General features: G+C 41.6%; 1 protein-coding gene across 1 annotated transcript in view; it reads left to right on the top strand.

Annotated features, from left to right (window-relative positions):
• The first annotated feature begins 9,931 nt into the window (after window positions 1-9,931).
• The window catches only part of Dnaaf11 (dynein axonemal assembly factor 11), a 91,889-nt gene continuing 75,312 nt past the window's right edge, over window positions 9,932-26,508 (top strand). Inside the window, exons 1-3 of the mRNA XM_057792318.1 lie at window positions 9,932-9,996; window positions 16,803-16,970; window positions 23,421-23,498. Coding sequence (XP_057648301.1) covers window positions 9,987-9,996; window positions 16,803-16,970; window positions 23,421-23,498 — 256 coding nt within the window. The 5' untranslated portion in view covers window positions 9,932-9,986. The remainder of the gene's footprint in view (window positions 9,997-16,802; window positions 16,971-23,420; window positions 23,499-26,508) is intronic.

The raw sequence follows: 26,508 nt of genomic DNA, 5'->3' as shown, positions 1-26,508 counted from the left end.
GCTTTGGGGAAGCACATTTACCCTGGACCTTGGTGATAGAGAAAAACAAAGATTGGTTGGAGTAGGATGACAGTGGCACCACCATTTTGTTGAAGGGAGACATTTTTGTCAACATTGCTCACTGGTGCTCCAAAATGCTGAGAATGATGTCTCATATGTAGGAGGTGCTCCAAAAATGCTGATTGAATGACCGAGCAAATTATTTCTCTCATGGTATTTAGTCACTAGTGTGATGTAAGAAGTCACCAAGTGGTAAGGATATATAGCCACTGTCTAATTGGAGTGCCAACATCCTTTGGGGTTCTACGCAAACTTTCCCTCTTTGATTTCTGCTTTGCATTAGTATTGAACTGGACATGAATAAGGCGTTGTGGTAGGTTCTATGGAGACAAAATTAGAAAATGAATGCCGGGTGGTGGTGATGTGTGTCTTTAATCGCAGTACTTGGGAGGCAGAGGCAGGCGGATCTCTGTGAACTGTGGAGGTCAGCCTGGACTACAGAGTGAGTTCCAGGACAGTCAAGGCTACATAGAGAAACCCTAACTCATAAAACCAAATAACAATAATAATAATAATAATGATTATAATAGAAAAAGAATGGTTTCTGTCTGCATGAAGTTCACAGCCTAGGAGACGTACAGGCTGGAAAAGGTTTGAACCAAATCTGACAAGTACTGAACCCAGAAGCAGCAATGAAGGAGTTGACAGGTGGACAGAACTGATATCGTATCTATTATATCCAACATCTGGACTCTACATATAAATTCATATTTCTCTAGTCTTCCCACTCATTCTTCATCTCAGCAAACACTGCACATAGGAAAGTTGGAAGACCACAGATTCCTCTCCTCTTCTCCCTTAGTGAGTCCCAGGGTCTCTTCTTCCTACTACCCTAACCATCTGCTTCTCTCCACAACTACTGTCCTCCCTCTGGACCAGCTGCCATGCCACCCTCCTTGTTTTCTTGTCTCTTTTATCTTTTTCATGACTATTGTTCCTGCCTCCCTCGCTAGTCTTCCTTGTATCCATTGCCACACTGCAGCCACGACTGTCCTTTAGAGCTGCGATAAAGCACACCCCCTCCATTGCACTTGGAACCATACCCGGTCTCCACACGAGCCTGATTGTCTACCTCCCTGTGGCATCTTATCCTCACTTACCAGTCACTCCCCATCAGCCTCCCACTCCTGTCCTTCTAGAAAGCCAAATTCTCTCTCTCTACTGTGAGCTTTTTTGCCTTGCCCTTTCCTGACGAAGTCTGACAGTTCTCCATAGAACCGTTTCCTTCTTACTGCATGTCGCAGCCCTTGATTGCAGTGACCTACTCCAATTGCTGAAAGAATCCTTCCTCCATGCTTCTTCTGTCTCCATAGTTTTCTTTCTTACCCCGCTTGTAGACCTCAGTCTAATGTAGTATTCTTTTGTCTGTCATTTGCAAATCCTCTCCAGGAGGAGAAAAGGAAAGGTGGTTCAGGCCTTTCTGTCTTAATCTCTATCCTCAATCCCAGGACCTCAAGAATGATTTCAGAAATTAGTTAATGGAGTAACGGCTCCCTCCTATGCAAGCAAATTAGAAAATTTCACATTAAAATCATGATACTCTAAGGCTGATTATTAAAAAAAATGTGTGTATAAAACTAATGTGTGAGTGTGTGTGTGTGCATGTGCATGAGTGTGTGTGTGTGTGTGAGCACACTTGCAGGCAAGCATGTGCCATGTGGATGTCAGAGAACAAGTTTCAGTAGTCAAATGTCTCCTTCCATCTTGTTTAAACAGGGTCTCTTCTGTTTCTGCTGCACCTCATATTCCAGGCATGCTGGCCTGTGAGGTTCTCTGTGATGGTCTGGTCTCTCCACCTCCCAATTACCATGGGAATGCTAGGATGATAGATGGATGCCACCACATCCATGTTTTACATGGGTTTGGAAGACTAAACTCAGGTCATCAGGATTTCCCACATGGACATCTATCCGATGAGTCACTTCATAGCCCTAGACATGATATTCTTGAAACAATATTTTGTCATGCACACATTATAGATGAAAGATGTACACACACATAGGGTCTGTGCCTACAGGAAGCAGGTAAAATACAGAGTAGGCTTAGAAGAGTACAAGCCTAGATTATTGTTATGTATCACATGCACATCTTATGCTGCCTAAAAAAGTACAAACATCATATGATAGTTTGGAAAATGCAGACACTGGCTCAGTGTTTTAGAAACACAGAAATATCAAAACAGTTTCCAGTGTAGACAATATCATTTCTCTTCCTGTAGCCAAAGCCTTGAAAATGCTTTGTTTCTCTCCAAGCTGGAATGGACAGCTATGAATTCATTCTCGAAGTATCTGCAGCCCATGCCGCCCTCTCCTTCAGGGGTAAGTGGTGCCCAGCAGGGCTGTGTGACAGAGAAGGTGAGATCAGGTTCAGTTGCTGCCACCAAACTTGAAAAGGGTTGATTGATATGACGAAGGCTTTTTCACAAAGAATATAAATCAAAGAAGATGACTGACAGCAAGATAAACATTCTAGAACCAGAGTAATTAGGAATATATTAGCAAGTAAAATAAACTTATTATCATTAGCAAAATTGGCAGCTACTTGCAATTTCCCTAGAGGCCCCATTTCACTTTCTTTCCCTTGTGGATTACATTAGGAAGGATTAATGGGTTTGGAGACACTGTTGTAATGCGGACTGTATTTACTTCTGTCCTTATCTGCAGTTAGCTAAGTTCAGTGGTTCAAAGATAATAAATAATCTGTAGTCATCAGGTTTTTTTTTTTTTAATGTGAGCTGGCCCCAGGTGTTGTAACATTGAGTCTGAATAAAACTGATGTTTACTCAATTCTCAGAGAAAATTAAATTAGATAAGGGACTGTTTTTCTTATGTTTTTTTTTCTATTTTTCTCCCTTTTATTTATATATCTTTTCAGGCCTTTAGCACCTGTTGCCACTTATCTCTAGGAAGTGCCCTGAAGGGACAGATTCAGAGAATTTGAAGCAAAGCAAACAACTGAGGGAAAACTTGGGTACTGCCTTGCTCAGATCAGCAGCATCTTCATTCCTTGAGGCTGCGTGCTGTGGGACGATTTTTTCTGCCACCAGGAGATGATTGAACATGTAGTCTCCTATGTCCTCTGATCCTGCCATTCCTCCCCAATGCAAATAATGTCTCTGAGCTTTCCAAGGCACAAACTTGGTACCAATGAAAGTTTCTTTGTTCTCAGCACTGTAGATAACCCAGGCCATAGAATTGAGAGAACGGAACAAGTATCAGAGGGTTCTTAAACATAGTGGATATCTAGGGAGGGATGTGCTAGAGTTTTGATGAAAGAGAGGTCTGACATTCGTCCTTAATGTTAGGTAATTTCTTCCTGGCTTTATTTGGGGACCTGGAATCAAGTAATTAGCCTGACAGAATGATTTATGGAGAGAGCCAATTGCACCCACATATTTTGGGGTGAGGGATTTCTACATCTGAAATACCAACCTTATAATTGGGGTTGGAGGTAAATCCTCTAAGTCACATGACGTCAGTTGATCTGAAGACTGAGATTAACTAACCACATGGTCAATGAATCACCCCATGTGGTGGAGCACATATTAAAAAATGTCCCGACCCCAAAGCTTAGATTAGCTTTCCAGGTTGACATATATTTTCTATATAAAGGGTGCTAGGAGAATGACTCGCTCTTACCACAGGGAGAACAGCAGGAAGTCCCGCCCTCTGTTTCAAGGTCTCTCACTTCAGTAGCCATCTATCTACCTAATCTTCCTGTGGGAAACTATCTGAGAGTCCAACAGTAAAATATGTGAGTCCTTCCAGACAAGATCTGAATTTGAGGGTGATATTGGAAGCCCCAGTCCAAACTTGTTGGGAGTGTCATGTCACAGAACATTGTATACAGGGAATTTTGTACTTCATCTTAATGAGGTGCAACAGAGATGAGGGAATTTGCAACATCAGAAGCTGGAAATGCAGTGGGTGCTGCAAAGCTAGAGCCAGGATCAATAGCGGCTGTCTTCCAGATGAAAAAGTCTGGCCAAAGACACCAAGAGTGCAGGTTTCCCCAGTGTTTTCATCAGTGAGAGCTCCTTCCAATAAAGGCCCGCATATGGTACCCTCCCATCCCCTATCCCTCACATGCACATTGGCTGATTTTCCAGGATTGAAAGAAAAATATGATTACTTTAGCTTTTACACCAAAAAACAAACAAACAAACAAATCCATGTCATATGATTGCCTTGTGCCAGGGGAAAAGTACCTGATACCAAAACATGAAAAATGTGTGTCCTAAGTGTAAGACTATGAGGCATGATCAACCCAAGCAAGATTTTCACTTAGTACAAGACTCTGAAGAGTCTTTTCACTAAGGATAGGAGCAGCCAGAAATATCAACTAGCTATCTTTTCCCAGAGGCACTGGAAGGACGGAGAAGAAAGGACTGAAGTCTGCAGAGAAGAACAAATAAGAAAACCAGTCAGGAGACCTTGAAAAAAACATGACATGCTAGGTACTTATGACAGAGAGAATGGTGTAGGGCTGGGGGGTGTAACTCTGCTTGTAGAGTGCTTGCCTAGTAGGCTTGAGCCCCAGGGTTCAGTCCTCCAGCATCGCACAAACTGGGCATTGCGGTATACAACAGTATTCCAAGTACTCAGGAGATGGCGACAGAAAAAAATCAGAAGTTCAAGTTCATCCTCAGATACATAGAGAACTTGAGGCCAGCCTAGGTTATGTGAGACTCTATCAAAAAAAAAAAAAAAAAAAAAAAAAAAAAAAAAAAAAAAGGAAGTTTGAGTTGATCAGGTCTTTTCTATCAGATTGGGACAAAGTGGACCAAATATCCTTATTTGAGAAATAGGGATAATATTGGTACCTTTGTTCTAGATAGACCATCTATGGTAGTGATTACTTTGTTAGAAAAAAAGAATAACTAACTCCAGAACAGACTAGCTAAATAATGCAAGTGCTCAGTCACTCAACAAATATTTATTGGACATCCAACTATCAGGATTTATACAGAGAGGACCCAGAGACGGAAACTAACTGATAATGAAAAACCTCCCTCTTTGCACTCCTGTAGCTTTAAATCTAGAGTATGATGCAGGATAGATTTCAGGTTAGTTCCTCTAAGAGTTTTAAAAGAACCACGTCAATCACCTCTCATAGAGACTGATACATGGAAGAGTGAAAGGAAAGAAATAAGGGAGAGGAGAAAGAAGGGAAGGAAAGAGAAGAGAGGAAGGAAGGGAGGGAGAGAAAGGAAGGGAAGTGTGTTGTAAAGGTATGTGTAAACTCAGAAACTTACAATGAAGAAATAGATTTTGCAGTGAAGAAATCCTCTTGAAGGAAAATAAATACCAAATACAATGGCACCATGGCCACTTGTAGTGGCTACACATTATCAAAACACTAAATTGTGTGCAACAATGGAAAATAAGAGCATGTATCTTTCTAGGTGGGTGTCCTAGAAAGAAACTGACACAGTACCAAAAGGAAAGCAAAGAAGTAGGAGGAGTAGTTTGCTGTTACTGAAACCTTAACACTGGAATGCTCTTTGAGATTTATTTAATTTGTTTCCATACACAAAATGTTGCAGTGGTTTGCATGGGGGGGGGGCACTACTCATCCTGGCTGTCTTTGCAGGAGTCAAAGAACTGAGTCTTTATGAGCCAGGTTTTGCATAAGTAGCATTCATCCCCACATCTTAAATTACTTCACTTACTTTGAAGTGAACTTGGCTTCACTTGGAGACCTCAAGCTGTTTCCCAATAATCCCTGTTGTCAGTGAACTCTGTAACAATCACAGCACATTGCACAGTGCCCTCATCCTCTTGGGTCCTCTGTTTCTGAAAAAATGCCATGCTGGGTTGTCAGTCAAGGAATGGCAGGGCATAAGCAGCCTAGCCTAATCTGTAACAAAGAGCAATGATATCCCTGGTTTCCAAGCTGTCCCACCAGAGTAGTGGGACAAGTCTCTCAAAACCCTGCCCATGGAATAGCTCTCATCCTAGATTCTGTTGCAAATGACCCAAGATGAGACACTGTCTGGGATCTTCCTGGCCTATTTGCTAGACCCTTCCTGCATGGATGTCTGCATAGTACCAAAGCCACATATGCGGTTCTTACACAGGGGATGACTGAACTTGTGGATAGCCTGGACCATGAATTTCTTTTATTCACTCACTCAGCAAATACTTATTAGTACCAAGTATCAATGTCTGTTCAGAGAGCTGGGACTCAAAGGTAGAAACAAACCATCAGGTAAAGAACTCTGTCAAGTAGCTTTCAATCTAGAACGCTAAGGAGCATGGAGTTCAGGTTTGCACACAAAATTCTGGTCCACTTTGTTGTTAGTAGTATAATTTTGCTGAAGTTCTGCTTCCCTGCCTACTATTTGCTATTAATAACGTGACCTGCATTCTGAAGCCCTTTATGAGAAGTAATGAGTTAGCAATCCCAAAGCCAAGTATGTGAGCAAGGTTGGGCACAGAGTGCTGAAAACATCTAAGGAATATTTAGCCATTAGAATTTTAACCAGGGTAGACGCTCCAGCCTTTGGCTGCTTATGAATGAAGGAATGGAATATTCAGTTCTGCAGACATTAAAGTTTACAGGAAAATTCCAAGGCCCAGTCCATGTCTCCTTATGCTTCTATAAAAGAATACCTAAGCCTGGGTTGTTTATAAACAGCACACATTTAATTACTCATGATCCAAGATTGAGGCAACAACAGAGTCTATGTCTCTGCTTTCAAAATGATATATTGTCCTCTAGTAGGGAACACCATGTGTCTTTACATGGTAGAAGGGATGGAAGGGGTAACTGCTTCTTTCAAATTTTTTGAGTGCACCTAATCTACCTTCATGGTGCAGTCACCTTCTAAAGGCCGTGCCTCTTAATACTGTTTGCATTGGAGATTAAGTTCCAACACAGACTCCCAAGAGAATCAAAACATGTCATCTTCGGTGACAAGTAGACGGTTTCAGAGTAAGGTGTAAAGGTCAGAGTGAGTGGGTGTCAGAGTGAGAATCAACCCTCAGAGCTAACATGTCATGCACGTGAATCACAAAAGCTCTTGAGAACCTTCCGGAGCAGTGGTTCTCAATCTGTGGGTCACGACCCCAACAGGGCTTGAATATCAGATAGTCTATATATCAAATATTTACATTTTTACAACTCATAACAGTAGAAAATGATAGTTATGATGTAGTAGTAAAAGAGTTTCATGGTTGGCGGTCACTACAATATGAGAAACTGTATTAATAGGTTACATCATTAGGAAGGGTGAGAACTATTGATCTACACACAGCCCTGAAATCCTTTATGCTGAGCCTGATATCATGCTTTTATTATCCCAGAAACTCATGTTTCTACCTGAAATACCCCAGTACCAACTTTCTCTGAGAAACTGGAACCTTTTATCCTCTATAAACCCCTGAATGTCAAAACTCCTCAATTCAAGCAGAAGTAAATTCGCTAAACTCTCACTGTTTGGGGCACTTCATTTCTGTGAGCAGTCTGACTTCAGTGTTTAGAGGCGCAGCCAGAGATGATTGCCGGTGTTTCCCTGGTAGAAATGGGGAAAGGTACAGCTTTCAGAGATGGAGTCACCTGTGCAGTACCAAGCAGAGATAAACATGTAGATTTGAACTGTATGTCTAATGGCAGAGCAGTTAAGCCTTGCACTACTTTGTTCTGCTGAAAAAACAAAAATAAAAACCAAACAGCAGCAACAGAAACAACAACAACAACAACAAAACTCAGGGAATTAAGAATTAGACATATTTGTAGAGGGAGTACATGTCCACCTAAATTTATATTTTGAGTGTCACTGGGCATCTCTTTGGAGAACCTTGGAACTTCTCCCACTTAAGGGGGCATGGTGCGTAAAATTTTGCCACTGCAGTTCAGTTCTTTGGCTTGGCCAGTGAGGTGCATTATCTCCTACCTACTGTCTTAGGATTTGCTGCTTAGAATCCCTCCGTGCAGCCCACGCCAAGCCACGCTGATGAACATCACCCAGTCCTCTCTCAGGCCACACCTTTTTACTTTCTTGTCTCTGTCACACACATCCCCTCATCTATATCTGGCCAAGCCTGATGATGGCCAGCAAATACCAAACAGGCATCTCTTGAAATTATAAGATCCTTTGCACTTAGCGGTGCTCAATAAATCTTTTAAAATGCAAAGAGAATACACAAATCAAGAGCCATGCACTGTATTGATTTATTGTAATTGGAATGTTTTTTTAACCCTTTTACAAATTATACTTTTTATTTTTTCATATTTTTTATTTAAAAAATATTTTCATTTACATACCAACTCCAGTTCCCCTCCCTCCTCTTCTCCTGCCCCTCACCCCCATTACATTTGTAAAACAAATGGAGTTATGCTTACTTTTGCAATTATGGCATACACAAATTTATTTCTAAGTTGTAGCACATTCAAAGAATCTGAACATTTGAGGATGAAGCATCAATGTTATTCAACCTTTCCTAAAGCCTTTGGACACTTGGGAAGTGGTGCCAGAGGAGATACCAGGCATGCACGGGGCTCTAGAAATAATTCCCCTATGCTTTACAATGAAAAGGGTGGCATGTATGGGAAGTGGGAAGGAATAGTGGGTGGTATGTTTAGAAAATATAATTGTAGGAAGAGAGTGAAGATAGAGCTATGATTTCAAGTGTTGTAATTTAATGGTAACAACTAATCTATATTGCGTCTGTTTTTAAAATGTGTCTTAAATTCTTAAACAATAATTAAAAAACAACAACAACAATAGTTTTTTAGTTCAGATACCGTATTTAAGCTCCATAAGGTTTTTTGTTCATTTTTTTTGTGTGTGTGTGGGGGGTTTGGAGGAGGTATTGTTCACTTTTGGATGAGTGTGTCTTATTATTTATCTTACAGATACAGAGACAGATGTTAAAAATTTGAAGGTCACATCTTCATTAAATATAGTGAGTGAAGAAACACCAACACACTCAAGCATGTGGGTTTGGCAGACCTTGCCTTTCTCCCCCATTCCCACTGCCTTGCTAAAATCTGTTAGATTACATTCCTAAAGCGAGCCACCAAGGTCTATTCCCTCACTTGGCCACTACTTTTTCCTAAGGCTGACTACCAAGGTCCAGCTAATGAAGTATTGAAGTCCAGCAATCTGAAACCCCCTTCGGCTCACCTAATTAACATGCCCAATTAAAATTTTAAACCCCATCCTAACACCGGGTTTCCCCCTTTGCCTTTATAAACTGTCATTGACCTATGTGCCAAATCTGTCTCCTCTCTATCCAGACGCTGTCTTTTGTCCCTTTGGGACAAATACTCCTGCCCCCTTTCCCTTGTCCCTTTCCCTGTCTCCCTTCCTCCTTTAGCGTGGCATCCTAGCCCATTCTAACTCAGATCTCCTCTTCTCTTGAAAAATCACATCTGCCTGAATCAGAAAGCAGCCACTTTAACTTTTCTCTGTGAAAACAGGTGTTTCGGTGTGGTTTGTGCTTAATCTGGGTAACTCCCAGGATGCGGGAATACCGTTCAGTGGGATCCAAATCCAATCTTCCTGGCTCTGCACAAATCAAATAAAATTGAGAATAAATAGGCAGAGACCAGGCAGAACACACAGGGGCGGGAGAGGGGCGGCGGCGCGCGCAGACCCCCATTAGGAAGTAATAACTCCCTACGATTCTTATTCTTTGATCTGGGCGGGCGACTGACTTAGTATGACAAAACAGTCCAAGAAGTGCCACAGGTGCGGACAAGGAGCAGGAGTCGGCCAGGATGGGGGCGTTCCACTTCTGATCTCTTTCCCCGCTTCTGTCTGGAGGTCAGGAAACTCGGCGCCGCCTGACCTCCTGCGGCCGCCATAGAATTCCCCGTTGCCATGGCTCCCGGGATTGCGTCCAAACGCAGACTGCTGTGAGGGCTGAAGGGAATCCTTCGTCGCGGTATTTCCCTGACCAGTGATCCAGAAAAGCACCATGGGCCTGAGTAAGCGACCCCCCCCCATTACCTCCTCCCCACTTCCCCCTCCTCCTACAGGCAGGGTCAGCAGCCTTCAGGTACCTAAAGCTGGACCAGGCCCTCTGAGTTCTTGCTCAGGTCCCCTCAGGTCCCCTCAAGACCCGTCAGGTCTCGGGCCCACTTAGGACCCTTGAAGTCCTACCATGTCCTCGCATTAACACGTAGTTCTCCCTAAATTCTTTCAGGAGCCCTTGGAGGCCCATCAAGTTCTTTCAAGTTCTTTAGGTCGCAGTCAACTCTCTTCAGGTCTCCTCAGGTTCTACAGGTCCTCTCAGCAGCTGGTCAGTCTGTGAATTGGGCACCATGGAGAGAGGGAGTTCAGGACGACTTGGTGGGTCATCCTTAGCACACGACTGGCTAGGCTGTAAAGTCCTGGGTCACACCATCTGTATGCCACCACCTCAGCAAGGAAGATAGGGCTGCCTAGTGAAGGAGTGCACCGATTCCAGAGCCATGCTTTGACACATACCCTTCCCCATGACCACTCTGTGAGCTCTATGCCTTTGCTCTGGGACCTCACCTTTGAGCCTCAGCTGCCTCACTTCCACAACAGAGTTTTATTATATAGACTTAGTAAATGTGAAAGTGTTTATCTAAAGCTATTAAGTGTCTGCAAGGTAATGGATGAGCAGGTATTTTTAGATTAGATTGAATCATTCCTGTCATCAAGACATTTTTTGGTGCTGAAAAATGGCCAGACAATCATGCCAGTTACCATTATCATTTTTGTTTCTTGATGTCTGGTGTTTTAAAAATAATATTTTCATATATCATGCCTGGGTTTAGTTAGTGGAGTCTGAGAGTGTGAATCCTAACCTGGGACTCCATTATGCCCAGAAGCTAGTGTCTGTTGCTCTTTTATGAGCTAGCCTGCTTCTGGTGCTCGCTCAGCTTTCTCTGATCTATAGTTTCAAGATGAAAACTTCCTTATAGCCTTCCATTCCTTTTTTATGGTCTTTGCACTTAGCCTTTAATCGTCCATTAGGGTCTCTAATCCTTTGCTTGGCAGTTGTGTTTAGTCAGAACTTCTCAGTGCAACTGCCCTTTAAATGGCATGACCAATAGGTCACACTCACTATTGCGTTTCCTTCCACTGATAGTCCATCACTGCTACAACCAGAGAAATTCTCCACAAATGCACAGCAACTGTGGGCCCAGCACTACCTGTGCCCCACTAAGTGCCCGTAGTGTTATCTGTGTTGGCATTTTGGCAACAGATTTGGATTCAAACCCACATCTTACCTAGTACATGCTTCCATGGACCACTTTGGGTATCAGTGCTGGGTATCACTGAAAAGACTGGGCTCTGCAAGAAACAGAGTTTTCATGTTTAGCATGCTAGAGATTTATTCTGGGGCATCCTTGGGGAAAGCAGGCAAGAAAGCAAGATTGGACAGGATGGATAACAGAAGCCTAAGATACTCAACCCCAGGGGCTCCAAACTTGGAATGGACCTTCTCATTTGCTCACGCTGAGATAAAAAACTGGGCCTCAACAGGTTCTTAACAACAAGTCATCCATTATGGACTTTTGTAAGCGGCCATTAGCTGGATTGGGGTGACATTTTTTTCAGCTAAGGGAACTGGAAGGAAAGAAGGTGAGCAGCTGAGGATGAACCGCTGGCAGAACTCCCAGCAGCTGCTGGAATTAATCTGTCAGTTTTGAAGGGGAAATCGGGCAACATATTGTGTTCTCCAAAATGGCCCGGAATGCACTTTCCCCATTTGTTTGTCTGGCAAACATCTACACACATTTCAAGGTTCAGGCCTCTCCTCATGCAGCCTCTTCTGACCTCCCTTCTTTGAATCAGTAGTGCAAACCACATTTTCTGAGTTCTTCTATCCTGGTGCTTTGTTTTTATTAAAATGCTGCAGTTACATCAATAGCCCTTAAAGGTATCACTGAATTAGGGATCAGTATGTATCCTGATGCCCATTAAGTCTGTAAGAAAAAGAAGCGTGTGTTATCTTGGAAATGGTATCTTATAAACAGAAAAATATTTAGATACTATGAGAGGTAAACTACATATTTGTAATCCCGTGTTTCTATCAAATATCTTTTATTTCACATATATAATATACATATATGCCCATATGTGTATTTCAAGATGTTTGGAAAATCTGTGAAATCTGCTGGGAACATATTGGTTGATTTTAGTGTAACCCAGGAAGAAAGGTAGAGCTGTTTTCAGAGCATGACATAAACTATAAAGGAATGATCTATATGTGATGGTAGAATGCCAGCCTTTACGTGAGAGGCTGAAGCAGGAGCATTGTCATGAGTTTGAGGCTAGCCTGCACTACACAATGAACTTCAGGCAGCCTAGGCTACAGCATGAGACCCCGAGTCAGGCAAATAAACAAATCCTAAAAGATAAATACTAAATCTTTGGCTTTGGAATTTTGTTAAATTTTACTGAGTACCTTGAAAATTGTGCAGAAGTGAACATATTGGAATGTGCTCTCATAACTCAGAAGCTTTATTCTGTTGTACACAGAACCTCTACCAAGGTTCGGTGGAGTATGCGCACACATGTGTGTGTACATGTTTGTATGTGTGAGTGCAGTTGTGTGAATGCCATAAAATGCGTGTGGAGGTCAGAGGACAGCCTCAGATGCTGGTCCTCATCTTCCACTTTGTTAAAGATAGGACATCTTTGCTGTTTTTCAGGCTGGCTGGCCTGTGAGTTTCCATGACTTTTCTTGTCTACATGACCCATCTTGCTATAGGAACAGATTACAGACATGTGCTATTTCATTTGTGTTCTGGGGATTCTAATTCAGGTCCTCATGCTTCCATAACATGTGTTTTACCCACTAATCCATCTTCTCAGGCTGCACATGGTCATTGTGAAGACATATTTTAAAGAATTAAGAGGCTGGTTAATCATTATTAGTTCAGTCTTTGATTCCTCAATGTCCTGCTTTAATGAGATAAGTATGTTAGAGCTACTGGTATCCTTCATTGGTTTCTCATTCCTGCCGCCAAGCAGGTATTTGTTAGCACTTCCTTGCAGTAGGACATTTTTTAAGTTCCATATGAGTATTCTGTTTTCTTACTTGTGGTTTTCTGAATGATACAGCCAAAGCAGCATTTTATGTGTCATGTTCTCTATGCCATTTGAGCAGCACCATTGCTCTTGAAACTGTTGTGTGATGAGCTTTTAATGATGCTGAGGAATTTGGAAGTCCTAGAATGATCTCCTGTAAACACAGTACTGTATTATTTGGTGTAGGACGTTCTGAAGGTGGGTGACATCGCTCAGAGTTAGAAAATGCATAGTTTAAACTAGGTGGTATGTAAAATCACAAGATTTCTTCCCATTTAAAGCTGCAAAACACTACAATCTCCATGCACCATGTAGACATGATTGACATCTCTTCTCAGATGCCTGAATCTAGATTTCACGCTGATGTTTGCCTTTACAGGAAAGGCAGTATTACACAACAATTTCCCGAGTGCCATAACATAATTTGTCATGTAGCAGTTGGCCTACTATAGACCTATTAAGAATTTTGACTGACTTGATCCTGTTCTTAGAATCACAGTTGCTCTAAGTTGATGAATACAACAACTTATGCTGTTCAGAAGTGAACATTTTACAGTTTCGCCTCCCATCCACCCACTCCAGCTCTTACATTCTGTCTGCCCCTCTTCTGTGATGTTCCCTGAGTCTCGAATGCTCCAGTAGATGGCCCACACCCATGTTCATATGACTTGCACTTATTAGATATAAGGGGTTTATTTACGACAAAAGAAGAGGGCATAATGTAGGGATACTAGGGAGACTTGGACGTGGTGGTAGATGTGTGTGTTCAAAATAAAAAAAAGTATGAAATTTTCAGTGTCTACATAAAAGTGTTAGTTTTTAAAATAGTTCAGGAAAGGGCCACTAGGAAATTTCAGATGATCACAGTTGTACCTTCCTTTGTGATTCTACACTTTAAATATTTCTAATGTTATACGGCAGTTGCTATTCAGAAACGTTGTTCTGAGCATAGCTGTGGGATCCCTCCTCTCCGTGGGTCTGGTTGTCCATGCTAAAGGAGCTTCCCTCATTCTGACCATTTAAACTGTTAGTGATTCTTACCATTTTAACTTCTGTGCTTAGAAAATAGGATAAACATAATTTCTTCCTCATGTCTATATCCATGATGCTGAAAGGGAAAATTTGGCAATCACATGCTGACAGCCTGCTTTACTTATATTATAGCACAATGATATGACTTTCTTATATTGTGGGAAATGCAGCAAGAGAAGAAGTTTTTGGTACCAGTAGGAACCTCATCCATGCTCTAATTCTTCAAGCCTGAAAAAAGTGGCAAAGACTTTGAACCAACAGAGCTGGAGGAGGCTGTGAAAGCGTTAGCAGTCAGGTTATCTGGGTGGGCCATGTAGGGACTCATGGATCACGTGATAATTCAGATGCTGCCAGGGTTCCCATGAGTGCATTTGACTTGACCATGGGTGGCAACGTTCGGTGTTCAAACTACTTAGGTTATGTATTTATGTGGATACCAAATGAAGCCTTACCAGAATCTGGGGACAAGATAAATAATGACCCATCAAGTTATAAACTAAACTGCTTAATAAAGTACATATTTCTCTTTTGAGAAGTATATTTTCGTACAATCCAAAGGATACACTTAATATAACTTTTCAGACTCATGTGGGTTTTTGCTAGAGTGTGGACGCTCAGGGAGAGCTGGTCCTCTGGTTCATTTCCCTCTTCTCTTCCTTCCCTGTCTGTATCCCCTATTCTTCCTCCACCCCATGCTCACTCAGCCTATACATCTAAGTCATCCATGTGTCTGGCAAATGGATGCTCCTTGGAAGCAGTGTTTATTGGGAATGCAAACACTGTGTCATAGCCCGTTTTGGAAATGGTCCTCCAACATGACTAGTGAGGAGCTTAGGAGCAGATATGGGACTCCTTGGGTGATGAATCTCATTGTTCCCTCTCTGGGCATGGTCTAAATGGATGGGGACATCTTAGTTCTAACAGCATGGCCTCCAACAATCCATTCTCTCCTATGGGTTTTGTAGTCTAAGTCACAGATACACTATTAGGCACTTGAGAGTCTAGTTAGTAGTGGTGAATAATTCACATAGCTCATTAAAATAGCTCTGATAATATGGGTTATGCCTCTCCACCCATAACATAAGTTGCATGCTTGTTGGAGAATATAGATAAAGGTGATGATTTTAGTTTATACAACTGACTTGTTGTAGTCTCAAGTGGGTGGCATTACTTATGCATTGTCTGTTGATTTCCATTATTTAATAAACGTGGGGGACTAAGGGTGTAGATCCATAGGTCACATGCCCAGTGGCCGATGCCCCAGGTTTGATCCCTACCCTCAAAGACAAAAAACAAAAACAAAATACACAGGAACAAGCAAAATAACCCCCCATCTCTGTGTGTGTGTCCCCAGTAGGAGGGCAAGTTAATATCCCATTTTAATGTTTGGTTACTAGGAAGATTTTTGTTGTTGCTACTGTTGCTTTTCTTTGCTGATCCTTTTACTTAAATAGTGGTGCAAGCTGGCTTCTAAATGAGTAGTTACATTCCAGACATAGTGGAGGGATCCAGCAAGCCAGAGCTGCTTAGGCTTCCTCTTTAGGCTTCTTTGCAATACTCTTGGCCTGTCTTTCCCAGAACTGGCTTTGCAGCCACCTTTCCTTGTCTTCTGAGATGATCCTTAGAGCAGCATGAGCATTCATCTTGGGTAGTGTTGTAGCCTCTCAACCTGTGTTCCCCTTGCTATTCTAAAGAAGTTCATCTCAACTCCTCTCTCCTCCCATTGGAAGGAGCATAGAGTTCCATAGACTGCAAGCAAGCAGTGGAGTTCGTGTCTACTCTGTTCTACGGAATGTGGGATGGAGGTGTGTCAGCTGATAGTGCTGCGAGGGACTTGTCTCAGCTGAGCAAGTCCACACATTCAGGAGCCCGAGGACTCTCCAGAGGCTCTCACTTGCTCATGTAGAAGATAGTGTCGTTCAGTGGTTAAGAATAAGCGGTCTGCTAAAATGAGCACAGGTATGTAATATTTACCCCATCTTCCTACTTCCAGAAACTGTGACAAGCCATCAGGTGTTTCAGTGTTGGTAAGGAAGTCTTGATTGCTGGTGTCAAAAATATGAATCCTGAAACAGACTCCTTCCTTCCTTCCTTCCTTCCTTCCTTCCTTCCTTCCTTCCTTCCTTCCTTCCTTCCTTCCTTCCTTTTTTTCTTTCTTTTTCCTTCAGGAAACACAGCAAGTAAGACCTACTTTATAAATCTGCAATGGAAGATCCAGAATCTGGGTTCTTTTTTCTTCTCTGAAGTTCTAAATGAGCAATTATTGGTTAAATGATGAGTGGCCTTTCTTATTGGATGGTGGGGAGAGTTTTTTATGTTGTGTCCCTTGTCAGTGAGATTGTGACTCTGTCTTAGGTCTGATAGTGAATCTCATCCAGTTTGGTCTGGTTCCACCAGGAGAGCCTATATTCATATTCTTGTAGCTGTCAACTGTCAATTATTCCTCCATTTATGCATCAAAACTTACATAGATCTTACACATACAAAGACAAATGAGACCTAAGGATTTATTTTTGCCTCACATTACAGCTTTGTTCAAACTCCACGAGGTGGGCAGCAAGCAGCATTTGTCTGAAAATTGCTTGGGCCTGAAGAACCAACACATAGCTGCAAAGGAACTCCAGTGTGTTAATAATATAATAACCCAACGCTGAACAATGGGAATATAATAATGTTGCAAAATTTCTTTCAGTCACAGAAGATCTTATTAGACGGAATGCTGAGCACAATGACTGTGTAATTTTTTCCCTGGAGGAACTTTCCCTGCATCAGCAAGAAATAGAAAGACTAGAACACATCGACAAATGGTGCCGGGATTTAAAAATTCTCTATCTTCAAAATAACCTCATTGGAAAAATTGGTAAGTCTCATTTATTTGTTCTCATGATGTTTTAACACTTGAGTGGAAGAACTCTGGAAAATAACTGAACAAAAAGGCAACAAGGAAAGAGATGCAGTCCCCTCTCAGTAACTGCTTACAGAATATTTCGCAGGCCTTCCTATGTATAGTTGGTCATGGTACCATGAGGGATGCTATTATGGAATTGGAAATGGAGTTATGTGTGCACATGATCTCCTACCAGCTTTCAAAGGGGGGTGGATATGAGTCATGCATTTGCCATAACTCTATATCTGTAAAACTGGAAAGATCATGTTGAAATTTAAAAGTTCTTGTCATATATATATATATATATATATATATCAATAATTTTTTTTGTTAATAAAGATCACAGATGTCCAAATGTTGATATCTATTCCACCAGGTCCCACATCTATTTAGTCTGAAATAAACTCACAGTGGCATACATTAATTATAAACTGATGGGCCTATTAGCTCAGGTTTCTTATTAACTCTGATAACTTATATTAGCCCATAATTCTTGTCTGTGTTAGCCATGTGGCTTGGTACCTTTTTTGTCGAGTCAGTCACATCTTGCTTCCTCTGTGTGACGACTGCAAACTGCCTCTTTTTCTTCCCAGGATTCTCCTGTTCTCTATGCCCTGCCTATACTTCCTGCCTGGCTACTGACCAATCAGCATTTATTTAAAATACAAGTGACAGGGTACAGACCACTGTCTCACAAATCCCAAGCTTGAAAGAAACCAAGATAACCTTTAGTTGGTGAATGACTTAATCCCTAAAATGAAGTATTATTCAAAGCTTAAAAGAAGTGAGTACATAATCATGAAAATGCATAGAGAAACTCTAAATGTCCACACTAAGAGAAAGCAACCAATATGAAAAAACTAAGCCCACATGAGTCCAACTGTGATGCTCTGGAAAAGGCAGAACCATAGAAACTGAAACAGGATAGTGGTTTCTAGGAGCTAATAGTAATGAAGAACAAATAAGGTATGAAGGATAATAGTGGATACATGTTGTTGTAGTTGCATATTTTTCAAAATACACAGGATGTATCATACCAAGAGTAAATGTGTGGTTGATGGTATGTCAAAGTAGGCTTATCAATTATAATGAGTCCACCATCTGGTATAGGATATTTATAAAGTGTTGGGGACAGTAATTTGGGGTTGGGTAGGGAAGGAATGGAGTATAAGAGAGCTGTAAGTTTTACTAAATTTTTCTATAAACATAAGTTTGCTCTGAAAAAATAGGAATATGTTTTTAAATGTCTTTGTCAGATTTCTATAGATTATGTTAGCCAGCAATGGCATATTGTTGAGTACAAGGTAGTGTGATCAGTTTAGTGTATTAAAGTGGTTTTAGTCTGGAATGGAATTGACATGTAAATGTAGAAGTCATGGGAACAAAGATCAAAATGTTGGCACTGTAACTGATTATCTTAGTTACCTTTCTGTTGCTATGAAGAGACACCATGACCAAGGCATCTTATATAACAAAGAGTTCACTGGGGGCTTTCTTACAGTTTCAGAGGGTTAGTTCATGGGCATTCTGCTGAGGAGTATGGCAGGAGGTAGGCAGACATGGTGTCAGAGTAGTAGCTGAGAGCTTACATATTGAGACAATAACTACAAGGCAGAGAAAGAAACAGATAAAGGCATGGGCTTTTAATGTCTCAAAGTCCATCCCAGTTACACACTTCCTCCAAAGGCACACCTCCTTTCCCTTCCATCCTTCCCAAACAGTTTCACTAAAGAGTAACTATTCAAACCTATGAGCCTATGGTGGATATTCTTATTCAAACCGCTAAATTGATCAAGCTCTTTGCAGAACACAGTACAGACTAGAGCATAAATGGACTTGCTAGTACTACCCTCAGAATAAACCTCTCAGTTACAGACCAAGCTGGGCACCCACAACTTTCCCCCAACCAAGTAGTTTATGCTTTATGTCAGGAGGAAACTGGATCATATGTTCTTTGCAGGACATCCTGGAAGAAAAAAAGGAAGGAAGGAAGGAAGGAAGGAAGGAAGGAAGGAAGGAAGGAAGGAAGGAAGGAAGAAGACTTAAAATGCCCAGTTTCTTCTCCCAATTTATCCATTGGATAAATTGATCTTCCCTGTTCTTTGTATCCCTTCTTACCCTAACAATAAATTAAGGGACAGATACAAGGATGATCTACAGAGTCATTTAATGGGGTCCTGCTTCATGGGAACAAGTAGAGACACACTTCTTGTTAAAGCAACTCTACCTCAATTGTAAAAGCATGCATAGGCTTTGGTCGAAAGTAGACTTGTCTGTGACATCTTCCTCTGTCACTTATTTATGAGCTGTGTGAAAATAAGCAAATCAGTTAAACTGACCAAAACTGAGTTAGGGTATTCATAACACACTGTTAAGACACCTCTTGTGATGAGGGGTGCAGGATGGCATGTGGTGGTTATAAGGATTATTGTGTTTACAATGAAATAAGAGTTTTGTGATTGAAAGCTGCCGGTCTTCTAATGTCATTGCTTAGACCAGGTTGTCTTGGCTAGCCAACTGAAGCCAGAGGCAGAAGGGAGAAGTGAATAGAATTGGAGGAATAGATGGAGTGAGTTGAGATGGAGAGAATGCCACCACTGGAGTACAGGGGTCGGCTTTGAAGTTATATATAACTTTTCAGGGAAGTGCATTGGTTTTCAACAGAGATATTTAGCCATGACTGGGGACATTTTGGTTATGGGAGATGTGTGCTTGTGTGTGTGTGTGTGTTGGACTTGTGTAAGCTACTGGCCCTACTCAGGAGAGGCCAGGGACACTATAGCACAGGACAAAAATTATCTAGCTCAAAATGCTAATATTACTGAAACTGAGAAACCCTGGTAATGTGGGTGCCTCTGATTCTGTGGGTAATTGAAAATTGGCACAAGGATTATAAAAAGCCCAGATTTGCATCGTTTTAGAAGATTTAGTAAAACTATATATTTCTTCAGATAAATATTCTTGGCATCCTTTGCTTTACCAGGAACTGGAAACTCTGGCACACTGTTCAATTAAAAAGGCGGTTAGAGAAAACCACCAGCTTTTATTCATAGGCGCTTTGAAGAACGATGCTAATTGTACAGATCTCAAAGAGTTCCCGAAATTTTAATCTCCACAGCTGGGTCCATCACAATTACTAATTAGTAGCATAGTATTTCAGGCCTTTTCAGAGCTGTGAGAAAGCCTAAATTTTTGCTTCCAAAGTATTCTTAAATTAAACACTTTTAAATTCTAATAATGGGATTTTTCAATGCTGTTCCACCCATGGGTATTTAGGCTTGTATTTAGCAAGTAGAAGTACTTCTCCAGGATCCACACATGCTGTCCTGCCGTTGAGGTGGAAGTTTGCAAAGCAACTGCCTTTCCTAGAGCTCCCTGGCTCGCTGCGTGGGACAGATGGACTGTGGGAGGAAGGCTCCGCTTAGCCATGAAGCAAGTGTGAGCCAAGGACCATCTGGGGTTCCACCAAAAGTGCAGAGCCTGTGTGTGTGGGGGTAGCCACCAGTGATCAACTCTTCCAACAGCTCCCCTGTGGGTCTTGTAAAGATGGGGGGCTGGGTGGCGCACAAGCTTCTCTCAAGGGTGAAGGGATTTGGTTAATCAGAAGTCTGTGGGCCTGCTTGTGGCAGTTGGTGTCAACAGCTCCCACAGTGGTTAGGGCTAGAGCTCTCAAACTCCCTTCAGACTGCTGGAGAGGGCCTATGTAGTTTTACTTATAGTCTTTGTCTTTCTCCTAGCCAGTTTGATTTCCTATCTCTTGGGGTGTTAATTGAAGAAATTCTTCTTGAAAGACTCTTGTGTTGGTTTCTGCTGGGTGACTCCGGGGTCTGAGGCCCACACAAATAACAAAGGCAGGAGGAAGAGCTCTTTGCCTAGCAGGTGTCCCACTGTGGGATGGCAACTTTAGCAGGAATGCCTGGGTATCTCTATCCAGGATGCAGACAAGACACTCTGCCGTTCCTGATTCTTGGCACACAGAAACCTCCAAATATGCTGACTACTGAGTGCTCAGATGTTGCTAGAGACCCTTTTGTAAACAACAGCACTTCTTGAATAATTACTGAGAGAAGCCTACTTCATATTTAGGGTCTCATCCTAAAAATGAGTGGACTTGAGGCCCTGAGAACTGATCTCAGATCTATGAGGCTATATCTATGATTTAAATTTAGATGAACTCTGGATAGTGCTTAGTGCGATGATAGTAAGTCATGTTTGCTATTCATAATATCTCTAAGCATGTGGGAGAGCAGCATTGCTTAGACAAGGCTACCCAAATGTGCATGTCGTCACAGGGATGCCATCTTTCTTTTTTTGTCTAAAGGAATTGTTCTTTTAAGGGACAGTGCAATGATTTAGTGCACAGCTCTGGAATCAAAGTCTGTTGACTCTATCATTTAATCTTGGACATGTGCGTTAATTTCTGTATATTAGCATTCTCATTTGAAAAAAGGAGATATCAATAATTTTTACTTCATGTAATTTTTGTTAGGATCAAGTAGGAAAACATATAGTCCATGAGATGGCTCAGTATGTAAGATGCTTGCCTCCAAGCATGATGACCTGGGTTCAGACTCCAGGATGCACATGGGGTGGAAGAGATTCAACTGTCACAAGTTGTTTGATGCCCACACAGATCCCATGGAAATTCATCCATACTCATATATATGTACAAAATACATAAATGTAATTAAATGGCTTTTACAATGTAATATTGGTGATAAGTCTAGGATATAACATGGTATATACAAAATAGTGTTGCCTTATTATCAGCTGTTTTTAGAGACAGTTATTCAACAGCAATTCCTTGGCCAGCTCATACTTGTTTTTTCTGAGTAGCCTTCAAGACTTATTTAAAGTCGGGCGGTGGTGGCGCACGGCTTTAATCCCAGCACTTGGGAGGCAGAGGCAGGTGGATCTCTGTGAGTTCGAGACCAGCCTGGTCTACAAGAGCTAGTTCCAGGACAGGCTCCAAAACCACAGAGAAACCCTGTCTCGAAAAACCAAAAAAAAAAAGAAAAAAAAGAAAAAAGACTTATTTAAAAACATAATCTTATGTTAGGTTAATTTTGGCTGTAAGTAAAGGAAATCCCATTTCCCATGGCTTAACAATAAGGAAACCTATTCTGTCCTACCATAGGTCAAGATAAAGTGAACTTCAGAAGCAGTGGATCTCTTTTCTCTATTCCCCCACCACAGGGTAGACGTTATGTACAGGAGGTTCCCTCGTGACCAGGCTTGAGTACTGTCGGGAAGAAGAATTCTCTCCTTGTTACCATCTTGTGGTAAAAGAGACAGGCAGCCCCAAAGCAGAGAGGATTAAGTTTTTGCCTAACTGACTGTGGATACTTGTGATGTTCATCCTTTCTGCAGCATGTGGCTGCCACGAGATGCTGTGCAGTTGATTTAGCTCTAAGTTCTGTTGCCTTCAAAATGGAGCAGGAGATATCGAGTAGTATACACTGCCCAGCTTTCTTAATATATCCCAGTGGAGTTGGAGATGGGTAGAGACATGAGCAGACATTGGCACTCTTTAGAAGAAGGGAGGAAGAGAGGAAAACTGCAGACAACCTAGTGTGGCTCCTGCACCATCCCGGACTGCAATGGGGGAAGGGTCTGGGGATTAAAAAGCATATAGAGACATGGGTCACTCTTGAAGCAAGAATGCCAATTTTATTGTGTTCCAGGGTATCTTATATAGTGCTCTCCTTGATTAGTGGCCACGCCCTAGCTTTCAGGATTTTCTACTGCAAACCCACTTCCTTGTCATCAGAAACTCATGAGGGTTTTGTGCTCAGAGCAGCTGCAAGCACAGGAAAACAAGTTGTTTACTCCATCATGCAAGAGGTCCTAGAAAGTTCAGGGTCTGAGGGTCTGCAGCCCCTAACACCCTAATATCTGTTGTGCTGACTGGTTTTATGTCAACTTGATACAAGCTAGAGTCAATTGGGAAGAGGGAACCTCAGCTGAGAAAATTCCCCCACCTGATTTGCCTGTGGGAAAGACTAAGGTGCATTTTTTTTGACTGATGATTGATGTGGGAGGGCCTAGATCACTGTAGGTGGTGCCAAGTCTGGATAGGTGACCCTGGATGCTATAAGATAGCAAGCAAAGCCAGCCATGGGAAACAGCTCGGAATGGCTTCTTCAGCTTCCACCTCCAATCTTATGCCTTAAGATGCTGCCCTGATTTCCCTCAGTGTTGGGCTGTTATCTGGACATGTAAGAAGAAACAAACACATTCCTCCTCAGGTTGCTTTTGGTCATGGTGATTTGATTTAGCACTGCAATAGAAACCCCGACTAAGATAGTGAAAATCTGAAAAGCTGCTAGCCACATGCTCCCTTTGTTTCTCTGTATTATCTTCATACGTTATGAAATGGTCTTCTCTCTTGAAGGTTAATTAATTATATTATTTGTATTTCAGAAAATGTTAGCAAACTCAAGAAACTTGAATATTTGAATTTAGCACTAAACAACATTGAAAGAATTGAAAATTTGGAAGGTAAGACTTTTCCTGTTTTGTTTATGAGATAAATAAAAACTTGAAAGTAGCCTTACACAGATACAAAAGAGTAGATTTTAAAATTATATTTACCTAAATCTTGCTCATCTCAGTTTTTATAGAAATGCAAACAGTAAAGTGCTATGTAAATTCAAAGCCAGAAATGTACTTCACTTCACCCCTTGCTAGGTTGGTCTCCCTATTAGAAGTAGCTGCAGTCGACATCTTGGCATATGTGACACGATTCTCTCTTGTTTTGTTTTCTATCAGATCATGTTTCCATATCATTCTTAACATGTTTTTGGTGTGTGTGTGCATGTGTGTGGGTGCATGCGTGTGCATGTTGATGTCAAAGAACAGCTTGTAGGATAGGTTCTCTCACTCAACGTTATGGGTTCTGGGGACTCTTACTGGGGTTTGACAGCAGGTGCTGAGCTCTCTCTCTCTGGTCCTTATGAGGAGTATTCTGAAAATCCATTTCTTCTTGGAAAATACATTGTTGTCTTAATATGCAAGCAAAGGGATCTGAGGCTATGGAATGCCATAAATATAGAGGGGGCTAGCTAAGCATTTGTCCACAGATGGATATTTGAGGATTCCTGTGCTTTGCTAAAATAAGCTGGCAACAGTGCGCACCCTTCTTCATCCACTCTTTGAGCATGCCCCCCCCCCGCAGGTTTTATTTAGACTTGAAATTCCCAGGCTTAAATATGCAAATTTTGAAATACACTGCCAAGTTTTTGTCTGAAGGATTGCATCAACTTCTCTTTGCACCTGCTGGTCCACATGAGTGTCATTTCTGTACATCTTTGGGAAAGCCTACTGCACACTGGAGTACACATGGGAATACTGTGCTGTTCATCACTGTTTGCTTTCAGATTCTTTGCTACCATGTTCAGACACTTACAGAATGTTGACATTTCTTCTTAGGTGAATTCTAACATGTTTCCTATGTGTTAGCATATTTTTTTGATTGATTTGCCAATTTGGAAAGTGTACTCTCACATATTCTGAAACTTAAACTCTTGTCACATGACACAGATATTTTCCTTTTGGTACCACTTTTTCATGTTTTTCAGTTATGATACTGGTATGCAGAAGTTTTATACTATAATATACTAAGCTATCAACCTCCTCTTTTATCGTTTCTAAATACAGGCTATTTTGTGTTGAATTCTACTTTCAATAACTTAATCTTTCACACTTATCCTCTCTAATCCATCTCAAGTTTGCCATGTATGCTAAATCAGAAGATACTGTTTTCTCAAAATGCATCATGGTTGAAGTACTTGGACCATTCTTTAAAACTGAAATACAAATTATATACCATGAAATTTACCAATGTGAATGCACACATCATCAGGTTTTGATACACTTCTATTTTCCATGGAACATGGAACATTTTTCCATGGAAAAAGATACCTCACTTCATTTAGTATGTGGTGCACATGGGCCCCACCTTACCTGCTGATGACAGATCGAGGATCACATCACCGTCATGAACACATGTGTTTTAATGAACTCTACTCTCTTCTGCATCATCTTCAGCTGGGCTGGCAGCATCGCTGAAGATAAATTTTCTACCTCTGAATATTTCTGTAGTGGGGAGCTGCGGGCCTCTTCCCACAGCCTGGCTCATGGCTGCCTGGCTAGCTTATGCCCCGAAATAACAACACACAAACTGTATTCTTTTAAACACTGCTTGGTCCATTAGCTCTAGCCCTTACTGGCTAATTCTCATATCCCGATCAACCCATCTCTAATAATCTGTGTAGCATCAGTCTTACCGGGAAAGATTCAGCATGTCTGACCTGGTGGCTTGCTTCATTGTGTCTGCTCTGGGGAGCAGAGCTATGGCATCTGGCTCTGAGAGGAGCTGCCCTGCATCTGAGCTCACTTCCTCTTTCTCCCAGCATTCTGTTCTGTTTACTCCACCCACCTATGTTCTAACATATGAGGGCCAAGCAGTTTCTTTATTATTTAACCAATGACCTTCCTCCATCATATTTCTACGAGACATTATTGACTTTGACCTTACAAATTCCAAACATAGACATTTGGGCCCTTGCTTCTTTGATAGGTGGTAGGGAGGGAATTCTTCTGTGTGGCTCCCATTCACTTTCTATAAATCTACTGCTGGCCCGCACTGTTGGTCCACACTGCTTGGTTTTCCCTGTCCATGCCTTTCAACTGCCAACCTTGTATGGTAATAGACTGTGTATTGGGACTGAGTTTCTTGAATGACATTTGCCATCAACTCCCCAGTTAAGGCCCCCCACAGTCCAGTGTCTGAGCTAGTGTGGATCATGAAGCCCTCTTAGCCTTTTGTCTGTGGCTCTTCCTGAATTTGTGAAGGCGTCATTTTAGTCAGGTGTAATCCATCTTGTTTCTTGCATTTAGTACTCATTGCCTCCAGTAGATTGAAATCCTATCTGTAAAAGCAGTGGACTCAACTCTCGGCCTCCACCAGAAGAAGTTCTCTCTCCAATGGTAATTTGGGGGACAAGATTGGAGTAGTTCTTCCATGATTCCAGTTCCCTGTGCAAGGCATCCTGGGCCAGAGCACCAAATAACCCACACAGTGGCTTGTAGCCCTGGAGTTTACCCCTGTGCCTGCAAAAGCTCCATTCACAACAGCTGACAGGCTGGTTCTGATAGTTTCATATGAATTTGAGCTACTCCCCAGTGTCTCCATTTCAACCCAAAAGTTGTATTTCATGTTTTCCTGTGTGGTAGATTTTCTGTTGACAAAATCTGAGTTTTTGTTTAGTAGTAAAAAAATATTTCAAAGGGTGGTTTTCCAGATGAAGAATTCTTAACATTTTTCCTTTCTCCCTTGCTCCCTTTTCTTTGTTCTTCCTTCTCTCTTATTTTCTGACATCCTTCCTTTCTCTGTCTCTCTAATTATCTCTATCTCATTCTCATGACCTTTAGCGTATTAATTGGATTTGATTATACTCAGCTGACATTCCATGCCTCTTAAGCTTCATGTCTATTTAAACTAGTTCGT

The sequence above is a fragment of the Chionomys nivalis genome, chromosome 17 (assembly GCF_950005125.1).
Source record: "Chionomys nivalis chromosome 17, mChiNiv1.1, whole genome shotgun sequence".
NCBI lineage: Eukaryota > Metazoa > Chordata > Mammalia > Rodentia > Cricetidae > Chionomys > Chionomys nivalis.
The sequence above is the reverse complement of the archived record's forward strand: the minus strand, read 5'-3'. Positions and strand labels throughout refer to the sequence as shown.